At 34.0% G+C, this 22,741-nt stretch overlaps 2 protein-coding genes across 2 annotated transcripts in view; both read right to left on the bottom strand.

The window, feature by feature from the left end:
- LOC117333045 (flocculation protein FLO11-like) overlaps positions 1 to 7,635 on the bottom strand; it is an 18,235-nt gene extending 10,600 nt beyond the window's left edge. The window contains exon 1 of the mRNA XM_033892163.1: positions 7,399 to 7,635. The gene's annotated coding sequence lies outside the window, so the exon portion shown is untranslated. The remainder of the gene's footprint in view (positions 1 to 7,398) is intronic.
- The window catches only part of LOC117332149 (putative uncharacterized protein DDB_G0286901), a 25,153-nt gene extending 2,412 nt beyond the window's left edge, over positions 1 to 22,741 (bottom strand). Inside the window, exon 1 of the mRNA XM_033891033.1 lies at positions 22,549 to 22,741. Within this exon, the coding sequence (XP_033746924.1) occupies positions 22,549 to 22,741 (193 nt within the window). The remainder of the gene's footprint in view (positions 1 to 22,548) is intronic.

The raw sequence follows: 22,741 nt of genomic DNA, 5'->3' as shown, positions 1-22,741 counted from the left end.
GATGGTTAATACCCATAGCAGTACCCATGTGGTACTACAAATCACATAGATTTCGCGAATACTTTATTTCGTCAACTTACCACTTCAGATATATTTGCGAATACATTATTTCCGAATGCTGATCACGAAATGACATTAAATATGCGAATGTTGAGCTATTAGAGTCATGGACTCAATTACCTATATTGCTAACCGATAGCTTGGTCACCGTCCAAAGGTGTTATTTTCTTACAAATGATCACGAAGAATTTTAATTCGCGATCGATTCTCCTTGCGTATTAACGCGAAAATAAATTTTACGCGAAATATATATTTTCAGTTTATAACTAAAAACGCGTGTATGAGGTTTACGAGACGGAAGCCAGCTTGTAAAAACCATATGTTGGTCGGTTGCGGGGGCACGCATTCCCGTGTGTAGGTTGTGAACATGATCTTGATGGATATGTTCGTGACATCCCTCATCTGTTATACCTTAGTGTGATCGATACAAATGATGATCAATGGTAAGTTTAATATAGCTGAAATAATAATGATATTCAAACCATCTGTGACACTCTTTTCAAGCATTCGTAGTTACATCATAAAAATGTCGTATTTAATTGTTGTACTGTATAAGCATCATCAATCGATGTCCAGGTACATGATAGACTTTTTTATATTACATTGTGAAATTATCAATGAAAATAAATTATTCATTCATTATACGAAGTTTTAATATATATCAACTTTTCAATAGATAAGCGTCAGTATACACAGCGCAATTTGTATACGCCTGCTTCTTTGTTTGAACTGCCTAACTAAAGGGACTGACGTTACCACTGTCCCCATCAAGCATCTTATTGATAGATGAATCTAACACAGCTTATTTTTTCCCGAGAAATGGGGCGATAGCAAAAAAAACCTAAAACGAACATCACGCAAGAAGATAGCATTCGCCCAGAAGCATCTCATGATAAATATTCCGTTTTCTGTTACTGTGAAATTACATATTTGTTATATATACTTTAAATAGTTTATTACACAAACATATTAGTTATAAGTGTATAGTCTAGATAATAGTAAGGTCTGTTTTCTGATAGATATGAAATTATAGTTTAAAAATCACAAAACTGTGACGTTTGAGGAATTATATTTTTGTAATTAAGCGGGGAAATGTTATTTATGTATACAGTTCGCTGTTCGTTTTCCTAACATGCCTTTATCCTTTTGTATAGTAGACACAGACATATATACATAAGTGTCATCTTGTATAAATGTCACTTGTGCATGTAAATACCTAAATTTGACCGCGGAATGACGGAAGCAGACGACATTTGACCACGCGGTCCGGAACTGGGCGTGAAAGGTAAGGTATCGAAAACACACTGGCATGCCCACACCTCTATGATTTATAGACGATGTATTCAGGAATATGTGGCGTTATTATGGTTTTAGGGATGTTTCCTTATTGACGGAATTTGTTTATTACGGACACAAATATAGACTTGGAAGATACCGTATGAAGCGTTATTTCAGAATTAAAAATAGAATGTAAGACGAATATATAATTGTGTTTATATATTCCTACATTATGCCGCATAACAAGATATTACTATATAAACAAAGAACCATTAAACATAATGTAGTAACAAATTACACAATTAATCAAATGTAATATATTCCTTAAGATATTTACTATGTATATACAAATTTTGACAATACAATTTATTCATTTATTGTTTAACGTATAAAATAAATATATAAAATGCACTATATTATAGTTAATTGTTTATATGTGGTACACGCGGTATTGTTACAATAACACCAGATAGTATCGATATAATATCGAAACCTTAATTCAAATCTAACCAGAAATATATATTTACTTTGATTTATTTGGAAATAATATATTAATTCAACTTTGTTCGAAATATGTTATATACACAAGTATGGCAATTGTTTTCTGGATATTCAGTATGGCGTTTTTTTCCCTCAAAATAACATGACCAATAGAGGTGTCACGTGACCGTAATCAACTAAGGATATTGCAGTTTAAGGATACTTCAACATGGCCTTGGTTATCTGTACATGTATGTAATAACGCCACCTTAGCTGTTGGCTGTAACCTTTCTAATAATCGAACATTTCACAATCTTCACACTAGTGACACATAATAAAGGTTACTTAATACATGATATAAAGGTAGAGTCACGTGATTAGCGTGTTAGCACTGATTATGCATACAATACTTTTTACATGTCATATGGTAGACGAAACAGAATCATTACTGATATGTTTGACATGAGAAACGAACTATAGAATGGTGGTGGGAGTCTATCTGATTGATAGAAGTGTCACTTAGTACGTCTGTCGAGAATTTATAGAGACATAAACGTGAATGAAGCTGAATTGCACATGATCAGAAATATTAACAAGCCTACTAGTCTATTTTACGTCTTTAATGTATTCTAGTTGGCGTAAGTCCCCGAGGATATCGCCGGCAAAAGCATGTCCCAGAGCTATGTTTCACGTTCAATTAGCATAATCATATCAAAATGTCGAATAGATAATGCGAAAATAGTATAAATATCTGACGTTGGATTTGATAAAATGTGACATGAAGATATATTCTCGTTCATAACTGTACGAATGACAGATTGTTCATATTTTAGAATGGGTATAGGAAAGTTAAATCTTAAACATATTGCCTTAAACCGTGCTCGATGTTCATTTATGAATTTATTGGTTCTATTGTCACAATCCCGATTCCATTTTTAAGAATATGACATTGCCAAATTTCAAAGAGTTACGTCATCCATGAGGAAGAAACTGCTTGTCTTTCCGGAACACCTGGTCTGATCGACTTTTTATTGAAATCCCCCTATATTTCATTCACAGTTTATCCTCGTTATGTAGTTATAGAGTTATGTTTTCATTTACACGTCAATAAATTCGTTTTGTTTTAAAGCTGAACTATGGTATATCATATAATATTTAGAATATAATAATGTGGAGAAACGGGCCAAGCTGACGTGATAAAACACGATCACACTGATATTAAAACTTTTGACTCAAAGTGGACAAACCAAGGGCAAAATATGAATTAAAGATAACCTTGCAAGAAAATCCTCCAAAAGTACTAGAACAGGATCTGGCGTTCGCCGAAAAACGATTTACTCCCGAATGTCGCGTAAGAAAAAACACAATTAGTGTAATTGATTAATCGTTAGAATGAATTTTAAAACAGAAAGGTTTCAAACATTTTAATTTGGATTTCAGAAAAAACGTTTCCCGGCCAGTATTCCCGCTATGTACAGAAAATCTAGTTAAGAAAACAAACAAAGCTCCTTAGTTACAAAATGGAAGATTCTGCATACATCCGAGGCCATTTGGTGGGAGACTTGTAGGGACGTTAATGAGTGGTTATATTTATTTATCTGTCTTTTTATCAGACGCAAAAGTGTTTGATGATGATTAGAATTTTTTTTCTATTACACGATACACATACTGTACCAGGATCATATACTTAAGGTCCCAGTTATATCAATGTATACGATAGGGTAGAATGTATTCAATACCGAAATCCTGAAGTATCCTTTATATTCTTTCGTAGAAATACATTAATTTTCTTTTTTTTTCAAGTTAGCGACAGATGCAGATTAATGAAGTCTATGAAAAAATGTTAATGATGTCATTTGCAAATATTATATTTCCTTATCCAATATGAAGTCAGACTGTTCCATGTGTGTTGATATGCCTAGTGGTTCCATTGTCCCCACCCTAGTCCCCATTTTGAGAATTTGACTTTGACCTAGATTTGTCTATCGGTAGTCGTCCATGAATCAGAAGATCCCTGTCATTTCGGAGAACCCTTTCTTATCTGCCTTGTACTTTTTTAATGTTATGTAAAGGTAATACACATCTATAGTTTTGTTTTAATCGGGTTTCAGTTGGAGGTTTGGTTTGATCAGTATGTCGATATTCTCTGGTGAATTTGTAATGTGTACAATACTATTGCTTCATTTTGCGATATCTCCCTACTTTCTACTCGCTACTTTTAACTAAGAACTAAGACATATATCTATATTCTACAGCCAAGCGCTTCCCGAAGCAAGCCCAAGCAAGAAGCAGATCAATGCTAAGACTTCTTTCCATCGATCGAACAAACTCCTTATAGTTGATATTGGTCGGCTGATTGACATTAGTTATTAGATCGTTGTCAGAATAACAACACCTTTCAGTGAGAAAGTACATCCGACAGTGATTTTCAATCGGTGGACACAGTCTTCGTGTTTGGCCAAAGCTTTTGCAAGAGCATACTTGCAAGTCCCCAAACAACTTAACAACCGGAATTGGAATTTGACAGCTGATATGTTATATCACCAATAAAGACGAAGAAATTAATTGAAGCCATGATAAATGTTCACTTACTTTAAACGATATTAATACTGCACTTCCGTTTGATACATTTTATGATGAGCCGACAAATTTCTTCAGTATGTTAAAAGATGTTTCACCAAATGCATCATTAATGCAAATTGGGTAACACCAAAGCTTATTAATGCGTCATGTTCAATTAAAATTAAAATCTAATATCGGCTGCATATCTGTCACTGCTATTAAAAGACAAACGGATCTTTATTCATTCAGTTTAATCATTTATAAATAACGTTTTAAACGAGCTTCAGAGAAGTTTCTTACTTATATCTCTAAACTTTTTTTTTTATAAAAAAAGCACTGACATCATTTATTGGCAGCGGCCGACACATGTAGGAAACTATTTATTCATCACCAATGAAAAAATAAAAGGTCACTAATATAGACGGTTGTACAAGACACAGAGAATACTCACACATTTTAAAACAATAGATACAGTAGAGATAAACATGTAAACTTTATCTATTTTACAACAAACTACAGTGGCAGCTGATGACCCTAAACCCTTCACATCAGATGGGGAATCGAACCCCGGCCGCTAAGTGAAAGGAAGTCCTTGAGATTAAATGAATTAAACTGCGTCAAAAGGCTGTTTTGTTCTTCTAGGACTAGTCAGTGACACTCAGGGCCTGAAGTTTTGAGCTTAAGAGGTGACAAAAAAAAAACTAGAAATATGTAGAAAGAATTGACACAATCTGTCTGGATGGAGTGGTGTCAGAACCATAATTAAAATTTCATAATTTTCAATATTTGATTTCAACAGAACATAGAATTAGTAATTATAATTTAAGGGTAGTTTAGATTACAATAGAAAGAACAGTTTATTCGAGTTGACTAGTACTTGTATGGAAAAGCATCTACGTAGCTTCTCTCTATGGAGGAAGCTGCTGTAAGACTACATGATACTGATATACAACTGAATGTTGTTTGTAAACCAGGATAGGATGTCCTTGGGTTACAAAGAGAAAAAACAACCATCTAGTTCCATCAAATAATCACTACAGTAAACATTTAATTGAAAATGTTATTGTTTTTTTGTTCAGAATGTAATTGATAATGTGACGTCCGCTTGGGAAAGGTTTCTTGTCTGATCGAAAGGTAAACAGATTGTAGCAATTGTCAAATGTGTGGCCTTTAACTTTTTATGTTGTTACGAGATTGATGGATCCCACCACATTAGCCTAAAATTGATGCTGTTGATGTTTACATGTTTTCATCTTTACATCTTTGTTTTTTTTTTCTTTGACGTTTTGTTGCCCTACGTTTTTGGTAATGAAGAAATACGAAGTTTGACACTTAGTCGCGTCATGTCACGTACCAGATTGATAGGACAGGACTCATCTGATGGGGATACAGGCACCGATCGGCCATCGGCCTCTTCGGCCTGAACACAATGACAGCAAAAGGGGACATTTAACCATGTAACCAACCAAACAACCAACCCATCAGATATATTTCTCTATTTATCTAGGAAATATAATTGGCTTTGTCACGCTAAAATGAGTATATTACATATATAACTCCTGTTCCTGATAAGTTTTTCTAATCTTTATTTCTCGTCGATGTTTTCAAAACACTTTTTTCGAATGAAATAAAAGATATAATCAACATGGCAAATGAGAAAATATCAATATCGATAAAATGGGTGCAATACATCCTAACTGATACAGATATTTATACTAGTATCCTTGGAAATTTACAAGAAATATATAACCATGTCTCTTGGGAGGTGACGACTTCAACAAATCAAATCTGGGTCAAATAAAACCACATTCTTTATATCAGAATAGGAAAAGATAAGGAAACCACACTTTATGCATATTAAACTATAAACTGTTCATTTAACATCAATTCCGAAACAAATTATATCAATTTATAATAATCATGCTCTCTGGCCCGGATGCAAGCGCTCGAGGGGTCTAACTGCGGGAGGGAGGGAGGAAAATGGAATATTCGTTGAAAACCCACGTGGTCGGGCATGTGACCTCATATCTCTTTGTACGACCTATCAGGGAATCGAACCCAAATCGACTAGGTGTAACGACTGTGCAATCCGACTAACACATGCATATTAACGAGCATTGTACATATTACACAGGAAAACTTGTATTTGCCAAGTACATAACAGAGTCTGTACATCCTAATTCTAATGTATTATCCGTGTTGATTCGATAATCCTAGGATGATCCCAATATGACCAATTTAAACGGAGATAATGTTATTTAGGGTGAAGTCTGGGTATTCGCAACACCTATAACATGCAAATAATGTAGGCTTGGCAAGTATGGTTGTGACTATCAAGGAATGGAAAGTTCGCATGAAATTGAATCCACATTGTGGCTATTGATAACCTAGTTCGGTGACAGATGTAGAAGAAGCTATGATATCATTGATTTAGGTTTCGTCGGTTTTTATCAATTTTCAAGTTTTTCTTATTTAAAGTTCAAAAATGTTTACACGACTGACATGAAAATTTTATTTTCTGTTTATTCACAAATGCGCATCATCAAATTATCTTAAAGTGGATTCGAGGAACTCGGCTACACGCACGAAACACAATGTTTTAATTTGCAGTGACAAGCGCAATTACATATAACATATGCGTTAATTAATGATTCTACTCAGACATCATATACACAACACGAATGAGTATTGGTGGGTATTCCCAGGACTATTTTCTATATATCATTTACTATCTAATAAAATGTATATCAAAATTTAATACATACATCATTATCATGGTAAAAATAATACATTTATAAACGTTTACATAGAAATATATTATAGAAATCTAAATCTAAATTACTTGATTTTGTTAAACCCGAAGTAAAATATTTCCTCCGCTATGTTTCGAGTCTTTCAACAAAATTGATTTCTGTATTCAATTATCATGGTCTGCCACAATAAATGGCCGAATATGTAAGTAAATCTTGTAACTAATATGCCAATTATGGTATTATCGAACGTGTCAATTTAACTTACCTTCCTGGCATAACGAAGGTGTGAGTATAATCCAAACGTACAGAACAGAAATAAAGATTGGTAGAACGTGAATTTTCCCCATTGTTGTTGTTAATAAAATGTCTGATCACATGAATACTTCACGAAAAATAAAAGCTCCCGAAACGTTAAATTTTCTGTAACTGTCAAGTCATCTTTGCCAAATGTATGTCCCTGTGTTCTGATACAACCTGACCGTGGAGCTCTCTGTATTCACGTGCTTCGATAGGAGAAGGTCTGTTAGTATTATATACCTTTCTTAAGCAAATTCTCATTAATATTAAATATATACTTTCTGTCTAATTAATATGCAAGCGGGCTGTCACGATTTAGAGGTTTAATGTAACAACCTACTGTCGCTACCGTCATCAGATGTCCACACGCCTGACACCCTCACCTAGCGCGCAAAGCGATCCTAAAACATAGAAATACCTTATAATTCTGAGATTCCATTAATCAACAGGAGTGTTTGTTAGTTACAGCATACACAACAACGTCATATAAAAACGTAAAGGTCGTTATGACTTAATGAGTGTTGATTATTAAGACACGCGCTAAAAGAAACCGCTATTTATTATTTGTAGATAGACCGATTGTTTACAGGCCGTGCTTTGACCCAACATGTACGAGCATTGTCACGTGGCTCATTTTATGAGGGATGTGAAGTTCATCTTGTTTATTTTTGCATATGGATTTCGAAAAAGGCCAACACCTAACATTAAACGGCATGAAGGCGTTAGTAAACACATCAGTGACGCAATTGTCAATCAAATGATTCGTTGTTTATCTTATAGATCTACAATCAGTCACCATTTCGTCATTAAAAATAAATAAATCATTATTTATGTTCGTAGCCATAATGCCAAATGTTTTAACAACTTGTATCAATCTCGTACAGTCATTAAGTACAGATGATGCTACCCTACCCTACAGATATTGCTAAAGTTAATGCAGTGTTGATGATCAAGGAGTTAAACATGTCCATCAATCTATCTGTAATAAAACAACATGTTTGATTACATCTGTTTAGATTGATAGGAGAATTTATGGTAAACAAAGCTATCTCTAGATTTTTTAGCTCCCTCCTTCCGTATCTACGTTTTTTCTTTGTTATTTGTTTTGTTTGTTTGTTTGTTTAGGTTGTTTTTTTTTGGGGGGGGGAGGGCGCCTATTTTTTAATGAGGGTCAGGTCTGGGGTAATTGAAGTGTACTATGATACTGCTGTATCATATATGCACTAAAGTATGGTAATGAATCTGAGATGTTTCATATCAATGCATAAAATATTACATCAAAATACTGGTCTTACTTGGGAAAATATTTTCAAGGGATAATGCCATTCATGTATTTAATGAAATCTGATTGATTACCATCAGATAGCCTGTATGTTTATAAAACATACCTTCAATTATTTATGAGGTGCATACTAATTTATCAGATAGCGAGTATGTTCATATAAAACCTCTGTACAGCACATGTTCACATATCATACAAAGTTTGTGAGATGTATGAAATAATTCATCAAATATGTTTTGAGATATATAATAGATGAAAGATGTCTCATGAAATCTAATTTAAAAAAGAAAAGAAAAAACAAACATTATCTAGTATCATATGTATCAAATGAATTAACATAAATAACATGATATAATTTCTCCCGGAAGATTACGGTGGTACAGCTGAAAACAATATGAAACACATGTATAGCAGTTAAAGACTAGCGGTCACTCACCCTATGCTAATTATAAGCATATTGTATTGTATATTAATTGGGTAATGGGGAAAATGGAATCCAGATGTTGTAGTGACTAGTCTACAATAAATAAATCAAATCATAAGGATAATTTTAATTTATTTTAATTATCATTGATACTACTTTAACAGAATTGGACAAAAATATGGCCGCAGTATAAGAACCCAGAAAGAGTACATGAATCCTTTTACAGACTGGTTACCAATTGTTCAGTTGTGGTCAGTAAGAACAGTCTCCCTTGTGTGCGAGCGTGTGGTGAGTGTATGCTTGTTTTGGCTGGCTTAGGTAGACCTGTGTAATGATACACTTTGAAGAATTTTCTAAGTTATTTCTCCATTCTTGAAAAAAAAATATCATGTTTCCGTTGTTTATAAAGAACTAAACATATTTTTCATTGAACACATGCTGTGCCAACTATACATCCCCAAAATCCGGCGAATATAAATCATGTTTCAAATGAAAAATCCAGTTGGCCTTACAATTCGGTTTTTTGGCATTAAGTTCTACTAATTCGTTATAACAAGCCCTCAATATACAATTATCAGTCTACAATAGGTGTAGCCAGTATTTAATGATATAAACCTTACGCTGTATATAATATGGAAAACGACCAAGTTCAAAATAAACCATAGAACTATTAACAGCCAAAACAGATTTTCAAAAACGACAAATGTAGCTTTTCAACCTGTGGCGCGGTGATGAAGCCCCTGATCCCACATTCATAATTCAAATGCATGATATGTAAGTATCAAATAATGATAATTTAGTATTTTAATTCAATATAAACTTTTTTACCTTACGATTGAGGAGATAATAAGCATTCCTGCCTTGCGCAGCAATGACACTCTGTACCACTGTAAATTTCCCATTATAATTAAAAACCAAGCCTAAGTAACAAAACTGATCTACCACCTCTATAACTTTTCCAGCATATTTCCACTGTTCATTTGGTAAGAATCGCTTAGTTTTTTTTCTAAAAATCACACGTTTTATCTACATTTACAGTCAAATTCCAACGCTCCGAATACCTCTTTGAAAAGTCAAGCATATTTTTGAGGTCAACAACATCTTCAGAAAATATATCAGCATCAGCGGACTCTCAACTGAAGACAGCATCTTTGGAAGAACAATTCGATATGATCCCATATCCAGTCGCCCCTTACGATTTCTGGAGTAAGTCTTACAGTCTTGCGTCATACCAACAAGATACTCCTCATATTTTTTTATTTTTTTTTATTTTTTTACGTTAGTCGTAGTTTACAAAGGACACACTAATGAAAACACTTGTATTATGAAGCCTACAACATAGAATAACATTTTGGTACCAGGCCCAGTTGTCCAAAAAGTGATTAGGCTAATCACCGTTAAAACAATTTTAAAATCCTGATAAAATAATTTATGGTAAAACTAACTTGGCAACGTGTTAAAAAAGCTATATCACTCTCTACAGTCACAGTCTCTCCCTTACTTGCTCCTTTTAAGGAACACACACACAGATTTTCAAGTAAAAGAGAAATGAGAGTTTCATTAATCGAGTGATTAAGCTAATCATCTTTTGAACAACTGGACCCTGGTGTATTTATATCTTAATCCCCGTCAGAGGTAGTTGGAAATTTGAAGCTTCTGAATACAAAGCTTTGTAGAAACTGCCATGTTGAATCTCAGACTATTACTGTTATCGGAGAAAATTAATACAGTAACGTTTTAGATACCTTTTTAAAAGACGTTTTATGTTACTCCCAATGACAGTAGTGGATGTGGAATAGTATTTTATATGATAGCGTTACCATAACTGTCTGCTGGTGTTATGTTGAAATAGTACGACTGTCAGAATGCTAACTTTTTATATCAAAACATTCATAAACATATCAACACCTGTGCAAATTGTGTCATATCTGCATGAATTTTTGATAATTATAATGTTTTGACGTAGCCGAGAAACTGTTATTACCGTATAAGACAAATTATATAGTTTTGATTCCAGTCCAAATGTGTTTCTAAGTTTAACAGCGGTATTTTTATTGTGTAATTATGTCTTTCTGTCGTAACTTAACACTCCACGTTCTGAATATATTGACTTAACGAGTTCATGCGTAATGCTTCTAAGAAAACTAAATTACACCTTAGCTTTACTCCAAATTTTATATATAGGAGGCACCTACTATCAAATCAGTAGTTTGATCTGTGTGACGTCTTCGTTCCACTTGGACTTGACAATAGGTTTTAAAGAATAGTCCATGTATATATTACATATATAATGCATACATGTATATTATTGAGGCCGAGTATGAGTGCCAAGTCCTTGTGCTTTGATGGATAATCGGCGGTGATATATATATATATATGATTCTAGGAAAGGTCAGTCTTAACAAACTAGATACGTGTAATAGACTGAACATGCTTTACCAAAATCTCGGAAGTCGATTGTGATATTGAATATTTGTAAGTGTATGGTTATTAAAATAAAAACTCGCTCTTTATTTAATCGATAAACACTATTGTACATGTATATAGCAATAACTAATAATGATAATAATGAAATAATAAGCATGTATTGTTTGGAAAACTATTATTTAAAGCTAACAGTGACTAACAATGGAAATCTTCACACCGTGACAGGTTCTAATGTTTCTGAAAAAAGGTTAATGACCTTTTGAAGAGCAACCACGAGAATGAGCATTCCTGGTCGTCAGTCGTCCGAAAAACGTAATAGTTTCTACAGATTGTTAGTAATGGTTAGCTTCCTCACCTTGACAAAGGCTATAACAATAATTAAAAAAAAAACATTCTCGTTCTACAGTTTAGTCTAGCATCTCGTAATTAATTGTTTTGGTGTATTGTAAACATCCACATGTCGACTGATGAGCCGAAAGCCGCGAAGTAATAAAGAACTGAACTGAATGGAGCATCTGTATCATACGAACTATTTTCTAACTTCACAGAAGGTATTAGTTTTCGCAACGACGACCACAAATCACGTGTTTTTTGGTTTTTTTGTGTGATAAACGATGGTAAACGATACAGCACTGCTTATAATCGTGATATTTTTTTTCCCTTCGGATCTCCTAAGGGCAACTTTCCTTGTTATTACTTTTTCCGATGTTGTAAGCATTCCTCATATGTTCCGAGGAATACAAAGATGCCACAAACAACTCTTTTCATATCAAAGCAAAATGATTTTGGTTATGAGAGTAAACTGCAAAGAGACATTGCGAAATGTACATTTCAATTTCATAGAGCACTACCAAATAAACAAACATATATCACTTTCATAAGATATGTTTGCAATCATTATCATACTACACCAACATGTTAACGCATACCCGGGAATGCATTCTGACACGCATACAAAACATACACACAACCTCACACACAGACACACACATACTACCTGTTTAGTTCTGGTACACTAGTAGCGCACTAGGTGTAAAATTTAGTCAAAAATCCACGGAATTTGTTAAATAATATTCTAGTGGATTACAAATTTAGTCGACATTCCACCGAATTTGTTAAATAATATTCTAGTAGATTACAAAATTTAGTGAAGTTTTTGTCATCTAGTGGATTGAGAAATACTCATTTAGAAGTAAAGCCTGCTGGCAGAGCTAAATGAAAAGCTTATAAAACAGAATAACACGTACTTCCGTCGGACATTCTGCGGGGGTTACCTGCCCGACCACATGGATTTTCTCCGGGTACTCCGGTTTTCTCACATCGCGCGCTTCGATTCCGGCAAACAAGCGTGATTACAGCTGTAATTGTTGTAAATAAGGTGCAAATTTTACGATTTTGTTTAATCTCTCATAATCGCAACTACTTTCTGACTTATTTCAGTTTGATATATGCTTATATCCCTCTATAAACTTACATATATTTATGTTTTGTGTTGAGAACGTGAATGCGGACAAGCAGTATCCTCTGTGATTATTTTAGGCTAAGCGATTGTGTGCCGTAGATCGTGAGTTCGAAGCACGGTCAGTGAAAGAGTCATAATGTTGTCTTTCTTCGTCATTTGTGTTACTATGTTAAATATGGGAGCTCGAAGTTGGTTCCGAGTTCCGAGTTCCTAAAACAGAACTCGGAACTGGGACCAAGTCCCGTAAAGCTTATACATAGTAGTTCCGTTTTCTTAAACGGAATTCGGAACTGGTTCTTAGTTTCGTTTTTCTTAAACTAATGCTATTACCTGTGTTAATTGTACTGCGTCTAATACATATTGTTTATAAAATTCGTTTCTATTTGTACATTTTAAAAAGCGTATACGGTGAAAATGTCCATTATATCAGTGTCCAAAAGTTATCATTCTCGATGCACGACAGACATATGTTGGTATTGGCTTTATCCATCATAAAATGCATTCATCCGTTAAGATGCAATTAATTTCATTTTGATATAAAATATTCCTTAGATAAATGATGTTCTCTTGATTCCATAAACCATAATGTGTTTTTATTCATACAAAACCAAAGCGTCAAATAAAATTTGATGATTTACATGAATATAAAATTCATCTCTCCTTTGAAGTTTACGACCTGATACATGAAAATGAAATACACGTGTGTTAAAAAAAACGAATGTGATCAATCACTTCCCAAAAAATATGAAATTCGACAAAAAATGAAATTGGCAACTCAAATATGATTGATAATCTTTAATACCATGATCATTAATTATACCAGAAACAATTACTGCTTTCACTCCATATTTCTTTTTGCATGTTACACAGTTATTGTGAACGCCTTGTATTAATATCGAAAAAATACAAAACATCGTCTGTTCCCGGAATAATTATTGAGTGAATATAAGTGTTTCAGTCAATGTATTTATATTTTTTCTATGTGATGGATATATTTGAATAACGCCCATTTTTATTAGGGGAGAACAATTGGCTATTTATCAGGTGCGGTTAGCCAGTTACAGAAAGATTGAATGCATAAGCATACCCAGGCTAAAGTTTTGCCTCTAAATAGTTTAATTAAAGCTAGACACTGCGTGTAGGGTAGTGGCAGACAGCGGGGATTAAGTCTACCAGCAAAGCTAAGCACCTTAAATAAATCGAGGTCAACCAGCAAGGCTTAGCACCCACCAATATCAAAGGACGTAAATTCAGCCAATAGAGCGTATCACATAGCAATATCAAAATAATTAAAATCAACTAGCAGGGCTTAATTAGGACCCAGTAATCTCTAAGGAATAAAAGCTTCCAAACAGGGCTTAGCACCCAGAAATCTAAAAGTCTTAGATTCTACCAACAGAGCTTAGTATCCAGAAATCTCCAAGGCATCAGAGTCAACCTATATGGTTTAGCACCTAGAAATCTCATGGACTTCTATAAACGATGTACAAATTGATAACACCAAGTGAAAATATTTCAAAATATATCAAATTTCAGTAACCGTGGTTTAGATGCAAAAATTGGAAGAAATGAAAACAGGCATTGAATTGTTTTTGTTTTGTTTTCGTTTTTTTTTTAGACAAAACAAAGTGATAAATGGCTGTGTCGATCAGATTGCCTTCATTTTTTTTTTTCAGTTTTCAATGCTGTTAGTGTAAACAGTATTTTGTCATTAGAACACCAGGTGTTTCGTTTTGCTTTTACGAGAATATTAATGTCTATTTGTCAATTAAGAAGACGAATCGTAGTGTTTTAATTATACCTTTGATCAGAAATGTAATATAAAAGTATTTGTATTCTAATACAATGGCACTGTTGGTGTCTACCTACTATAACACCAATCGTACGATCTCGGTCATTTCCGTGAAGGTTATGAATTGGATGAATATGAAGTTATGAATTACTGTATGAATACCCAGTATGACTGTACTTCTCATTTCTGAACATATGACTTGTGAAACGCCTTTACTTTACTGTTTTTTTCATGAATTACAGTTATGTACGTACAATCTGATAAGTTTGTATACTGAATCTAGAAGCATTGCTGCTACCAATGTATATTATAATGTTCTAATATTAGGCAATCTTGCATTGCTATGCTGTAAATATGCTTATGTATAAGGTGATTTCTTTTAACAAATAAACATTGAATTTTGATTCCTTTTACATACATAACAAGAATTTTGATTAATACATTTACATGTATAATATTCACAAAACTCCAGAGTATAGCCAAGGATGTGTTTTGTTGTTGTTGAACGTTTGATATACAGATTAAAATACAAAATGAGAAAAATATGTTGCCCCATGTGCCCATGGTTGAATCTTACAAATCCAACGTGACGTAATGACGACACTGATTAATTGTTAGTGGGATATAGGTCAGCAAAACATCCACGATTTTAGAAACCCGGTAGGAAAACATCGTTTATACATTAGGGTGCTTAAATGGGGAGAGAGGCCTATCATTCTAAATATATACACTTATATGTACTTATACTGTATATCTATAAATAGAACTTTGTAAAAGATGTTGCATGAGTCTACATCACATAATGATGATATTAATAAAAGCGGCTCGGTAAATGGAAAGTTAAAACCGTGACAAGTGAAGTTTATGATAATTGGAAACGAGTGTAAGATGCTGTTTATCACATAACGAAGGTAGTTTAGCTATTAGTAAAGAGTATACATTTGACTGACTAAATCTGAGTAATGTCAACATTTAACAGCTCAATTTTCTTGTGGTGGCAAATAATATTTGTAAATTAGATATTTCCCACTTTGCAGTAGCCGAATACGTTTTCCTTCGTGATACTTTGTGTTTCATAGGTGATATGTTACATGCAAATAAGTCATCTCGATCTAGGATTGGAGCTGATTGTTTAGGGATAAATCTGTCTGGATAACAATGTGTTCCTGTTATACATCAGTTTTTGCCGAAAAAGAACAACTTTTTTATTGGATTTTTGCCAGTGAAATATAGAATTTTATCAAACTAATAAAATGTATATTTCACAGCAGAAATGAGCAGTGAAAATGAAAATTTTGCAGTAAAAATATAAGTTTTTCGTTTTTGACCAATCAGAGGGAATCTTTGTATTCACCTCATTGAAACTTGCTGATTAGTCCAATCGAAGCGAAGATAGATAAATCTGTTATTTTTCTGTATTTCTTAAATATGTCACTCGTATGACAGAATATTTCGATATTTTTCACTGGTGCTTCGCACTCGTGAAAATATCGATATTCTGTCATACTCGTGAAATAAATGTTATATTCAACAGGAAACTGTTCAATATCCTCTATCTCTATTACACATTTAACTCATTCTTTATAAATATATAGTACATGTACATTGTGTTTACAATATTTTTCTTTAACGCCGACTTGGCCACGTGGCGAAGCGTTTTTTAAGCACACATGCATGGTCTTTGACAAGGTCAAGGCTAAGGTGTGATATATTGTAAACATTTCCCCTTGTTGCCAAATTCTTCTCGTGTTCCGAATAGCTTAACGCGAAATAACATAAAATCTACCATTTTGAATATCAAAAAAAAAAAAAAAAAATCTAGAAATCAGAGCTTACCTGCACATGGATCTGAAATGATTGACATCAAACGAAAATGTACAAAAGGTATGTTTGAAAGATATTTCCTATGATTTTTCTTATATATATCTTTTGTATTAACGATCTGTCGAGCTACATTGTATGTAACCCAGTTTTGAACGACGGGGGTCTGGACATGAGCCAACTGACATAAAAAATGTAACCAGCTGTTGTCACGAACAAATATTTCTCATTGGTGTGACGTATGTATATCTTAATATAGATTCATATGGCAAACAACAAAGTACATCATTGAGTATTTTTTAATAATTAACGAGTTAATGAACGCGGCAAAAGTATAATGACATAAATGTACGGAATAGAAGTTAAGTTAGGGGAGGTAACTCCTGTTCAGCTTTGTTATCCTGTATTTGCTAAGAGCGATAACTCAAATATTTCTGTATACTATTTATATCTAAACTGTCGACATGGTCAATTCTCTAAATAGGATCGAAAATATATCATTAAAATATCATTAAAAACAGATCAGAAATTGGTTATGTTTATTTTAAGACAGCTATCACCTAAACACGAATAACCGACTGTTTTACGATAGACATGCCCTACTTGTGTACACGATTTGTAGAAAGTATGTTTTATTATTCATATTATCAATTTTGTTAAACTAAACCTCGAAATATTATAATCAGTATCCTGAATGCATACACATGCTGCTGTTACGCAATTTTTTTTTAATATGAAGCATGTTTAAGATATTATTTGTTGTAAATGATGTGTAACTGTATCTAATTTTCTTGACTTGCCTTTTAGATAGTCATGTCATTGGTTCCTAGCATCGCTACATATTTATAATTATCATTTAATATTAAATTCATATTCAAAATGCTAATCATTTGTGTGTATTTTAACAATGCTTTAGTTGAATATCAGGAACATGATTTCAATATAAATACATTTCCCCAAGTTGTATTTTCTACCTTCGCAATGAATTATTTAATATTCTATTATCTGATGTTATTTTCCTGCCTACTTCATCTTTATGTTAAATGAAATAGCGACTGTGTCGATTTTTGTACAATTGTGAGTCAAGTGTCAAATACTGCATGTTACATTTCAAATGTCTGTGTCGATATTTACACGCTTGTGAGCAAAGTGTCAAAGATGTTCTATTTCCATATGGATCTATCACAAATATTATTTAAATGATATACATAGAATCGATATAAAGTATTTTACACTTTAATAGAACACATCTAAGGCGCTAAACATTTTATTTATGCAAATGAAGAACTGAAAGTTGACAGCTAAACAAGTATGTCATGAATAACATTTAAAATTTACTTTAAAGCCCTAAATGTTATAAAAATATCCTCATTACTGGACTAATATTTAAAACAAGTAATCGGCTTGTGTTTTGATATGCTACACCAGTTTCTATTTCACATACATCTAAATATACTGAGGTGTAGATTTCTGCATTGACATTTTAATGCCAACTTTCAAATAGCAGTACTGTTGCCCTGCAATACAGTACAACTGACATCAGTTTTGTAATCTTTATCTTAGTTGTATTTCAATATCCCACCTGTATAATTTAGTCCAAAATAATTTGACATGTACGGGACATGTAAATAACATTTAATGCATGTTACAGCAATAATAGTTTAATGTTGATTTATTACATGTGATGCAATAGGCAATTAATCTCTACCTCCGGATCAAGTGAGATTGATTGCTCTTGTGCGCAGATGTGATATTCATGTACAGGTGTTTAACGTTTTGAATTCGCTGTGTAAACTTGTGATCTCTAGTTCTAGTTTACCATTTTTATTGCAATTAATGCTATAAGTTTATAATTCTATTTTTCCCTGTGTACATGTTGTTAAATGTTTATAGCATGTGGGACTATATTCAAATAAGATAAATAATTTCCCATTTCTAATTTTCGTTCTATCGTTCGTTAGTCTCTTAGGACTAAAGATTAATTGATATCATACACGTGATTTTTAAGTGATGTTTGATTACATGTCAATATGCCTAAGGGTTATGTAAATAACACATTGTCTGCTCTGTGTCATTGAAATTGAAATTGAAATTGTCAATTATGCGCGCACGTGGCATGTAAATATGCACATGTAACAGTAACTATATGATTATGCAATAGGACGTAACAATATATTTTAAAATGTACCTTTGTAATCTGTTGGTACGCAGCTGTTCTCGAGGAAGGATATGTTGCCTTGCTGACAAATTAATACGCTTTACTCGACGAAACGTAATATATCTAAAGTCAATTTTCATAAACTGGAAATATTTAGGGAAACAAATTAGAGGATTATTATTATAAACAGTAAATGATAAACATGAATATTTTCTCCATGCAAAATCTATTGTAGTATATGAGAGATTGGGAGAACTCAATCAGTTGTTGAAAAGTTGCCTATTGTTGTATTATAGCGACATTGTCATGTTTAGAAAATGGGTACGTAATTTCGCACACCTGACGATGTTTTGCGTTTTCCCTCTAAGTGGTTGAGGACTGTGCTTCTTTGTTTATATGATGACTAATGCCAGACTTTAATGGAAATTTGGCATTTTAAATCTTTTCAGATTAAGTTTAAATTTAATTGATACGACACTATTCCGATAAAATGGATACTGGATGATTAAATATTTTATTTAAAATTATTCTTGTTGTTGATATGGATGTGAATTTTTAAGGAAACTGTAGTTTGATAAGATTATCATAAAACCTGAATACAAACACACTAAAGTATAACTAATAACAGCGTTGACCTGCAGACACTCTGTCATTTTCGCCGCCTTGTTTACATTACCTCCGTAGGGAGCGTTCATTATTTAACCCCTTCATCCATAGTGACCATATTGGACTTCATTAATGAATGGTAGAGTTCATTCAGTTTCTTAGGGTTGAAAGGGTTAAAGTAAAAGAATGCGGTAAATTGACACTTTCCAATTCTTAATAATTTTTTTTAAAGATTATTTTAATCATGGTATATTGCTTAATCATAGTTTAGGATGTTGTTTGTCTACAAAAAGGCTGAAAACTATATTTACCAACAAAATTAAAGAAGTTAGATGGGTGTGCGAATCACGTTCCCGATCGTCTTCAAACCCAGCAATAAACACAAGTTAACAACAGCTCCCATGCGCAGTGATATGTGTGCGCATAGCAAGTTACACACTTGTATGTTATACTGTACGAAGCATTCGTACATGTACATCTAACAATATGAGGTATTCTATCTCGATTTGAAATTGATTTGATGGAAATATATTTAAATGTCTACCGAAAGTGTGCGGAATTACGTACCCCCACTCTAACATTATTGTTAGCTAGCGATGTATTGTTAATTGATTGTTACCTGATTCACTTCTATACCTGATATACATCAATAGTTATTTATTACGGACCATGTTCCTCTCAATATACGCACATGTCATATTGCCAGACGGTCCCTATCACCGAATATTGACACTAATGGACTTGATGTACAGTATGCTTATTCTTTCACGTTCAATTAACATTTAATTTCGCAATCCCTTCCTGTACATATAAGATATCTGTCAAGGTCGTTTCCATATTCATTTTTAACCATGTTACAAAAGGACTAAATCAAACACTCACATAGGCCTACCATACATCTTGATATGATTGCAGCATACCATTATATTATTGCATAACTTCAGTATACCTTCGATACGATACTGTCAAGCGTCTTCGCGAATCCGAAGTGAACGGAACTTTTTGCGGGGTCACTTTTTGCCATGTTATTACCGCCATTTCTGATGGAGATGCTGATGGTGATATTTGGAAGCAAGGCAGCAGATATGACTAGACTTTACTACTGTAAAAGAGCTACTGTATGCCACATAATTCTAGGGCATTTCACTAGATGGTCGTTTTGTTTGCCCACCATCAGTAAGATGTGATCTCAAGGTGTTAGCAGGAGTCGAGCATTGACTGCAGAACGCTTTTAAAAGCGGTGTGGGGTTCGACTCCAACTCAGGACAATGTCAGTTGAGTTTACTTTCCCCACGAAGGCATATCGGTGCATATGTGTTGTGTTCGTCTTTTCTTCCATCCTTCTGTGCCTAATCAACCTTGTCTCCATCTAACACACTACTTGCCACTGTAACTGAACAATAAATGAATATGATGCTATATACATGAATAGCACATGTACAGGGTACCTATGGTTCACTTTACGGATCAGCCCGAGTTTCCCCTGGTCCTGACATCAGACAAAGTTTGCTCTGGTCATGACGCCATGTCTGATGCCGGAAACTCGGGCTACATACAGATATCCGGGTTATAATAAATAGTACAAAGGTAAAGCCCGGACTCTATAAATATATTTATACCAGGTTCTAATCATGTAGGCGAGGCTGTGTGATAGCAGATCACTGACCAATAATTTTTTTCTCCTTGTCCATTTGTGTACCTGTATATACACTAACATTTTTGCTCTGTGTCCCGTGTCTAGGAAGTACTCAGTCCTCTTCTCCAAGATACCATTTTTTACTGTGAAATATATACCTGAAATACAGATAACAATGACACAGAATTATGGCAAAATATTTGGGCTCACCTGTGGGTGGCCTTAAGTATCATTTATTGAAAGGAACTTAAAAACGCATACATATACATAAAAAGCAAAGGTGAGCGGCAAAATTACGCCAAAATGACCGATATGTTTGCATATCATTCATCCGCCACCCGAGCAGCATTGAAAGTATACCGCTCTAACATGTTATCCATCTAGTTGTTAAAAATGTTAAAATTATACCCGAGTTAGTTGAACTAAGGAGACAGTCAGGACCCACGCGCTGAAAGTATCCATCTTTGTGTTACAATTTGTAATGTATCAAAAATTGTTAGGTTTTTACAAAAAAGTGAGAGTCAGGACCCACGATTCATTATCGAAGGCTTTCCGCGTTAACAACTTGCGTGTTTTAACAATATATGAATTGTTGGGCTGCGGCCCCCGGGTACTTATCTACGATAAAAGTAAGGCTATAGGACAAACCTTGGGGATCATTAGTTACTGACAAAGTGATTGTTGAGGGAATACCTGTTGAATGTTTGTATTGATAAATGTCAATTATATGTTTGTTGTTCCCGAATTGCAGTAGGTGACATGAACATCAGCTACCTGAATCACCTTCATTGTGTGTATGTCTGTGCAAGAGGATGACCTTTCGAAAACAAATATAGTAGTATTGATGTTTCATCCACTAGAGTACAAACACCTGTCCAAGGATTTCCAACAATACCCTTTAGGGAATCCCTTGAGATTGGATGGAGCCCGCCCATGAGTTGTTGAGGCTTTTCAGGCCTTATTTTGCTTGACCATATCATCATGCCACCATTCCCATTCTACATTTTCCTATAGTTTTGTGTGGTCTTCGGATTTAAGGCGGCTAAAAGATGGTCCTAATAGGCCAATTTCACTGTTTTTTTGGCAATATTTCTGACCAATGACGCATACTTTATTAGGACTTAAAAATCCCTTGTAACGTTCGACAGTAAATAGACACAAATAAATGAAATAGGGTTGTTCATTGTTCAACGGACGAGGCTTTCGTCTTTGACACATACTGCTCAGTCGACAATCCCATCCTCGTTTTGTTAACCTACCATCTCCATAGCATTGTTTTGCTCCTCGTTTTCCAAAGAACTGAGATGGACACATCACCCTGCCCAGAGTTTTGCCTTAATGTTGGCTTAAACTAATTTTGATAAAGGAATGGACGAGGAGGTAAAAGCTGGTATGTCATCTCGAGGGGCAGTGGATGTTAACGGTAACGTTGGTGCAATATTATATACATTATCAAGGCTGAGCACTGTACGTATGGAATCATTTGAAGAAGTAGAGCATGCACTATTACTTATTAGTGACTGTATTTGTTTCTGCTGCACAAGCAAGATTTTGTCACTTGTGGTCCTTGGCTGCTGTTGCATAAGGCGTCTAGCTTCTTCAACATCAACACCTTTTTGAAACTCCTCATTCCCCAAGTGTTGCAAATCTTGCATTGGTTCCAATGGTACAGATGTATTAGTGTCTAAAACATTTTGTGACAT

Source organism: Pecten maximus, chromosome 8 (assembly GCF_902652985.1).
Source record: "Pecten maximus chromosome 8, xPecMax1.1, whole genome shotgun sequence".
NCBI classification, from domain to species: domain Eukaryota; kingdom Metazoa; phylum Mollusca; class Bivalvia; order Pectinida; family Pectinidae; genus Pecten; species Pecten maximus.
This window is presented reverse-complemented; position numbering and strand designations above follow the sequence as displayed.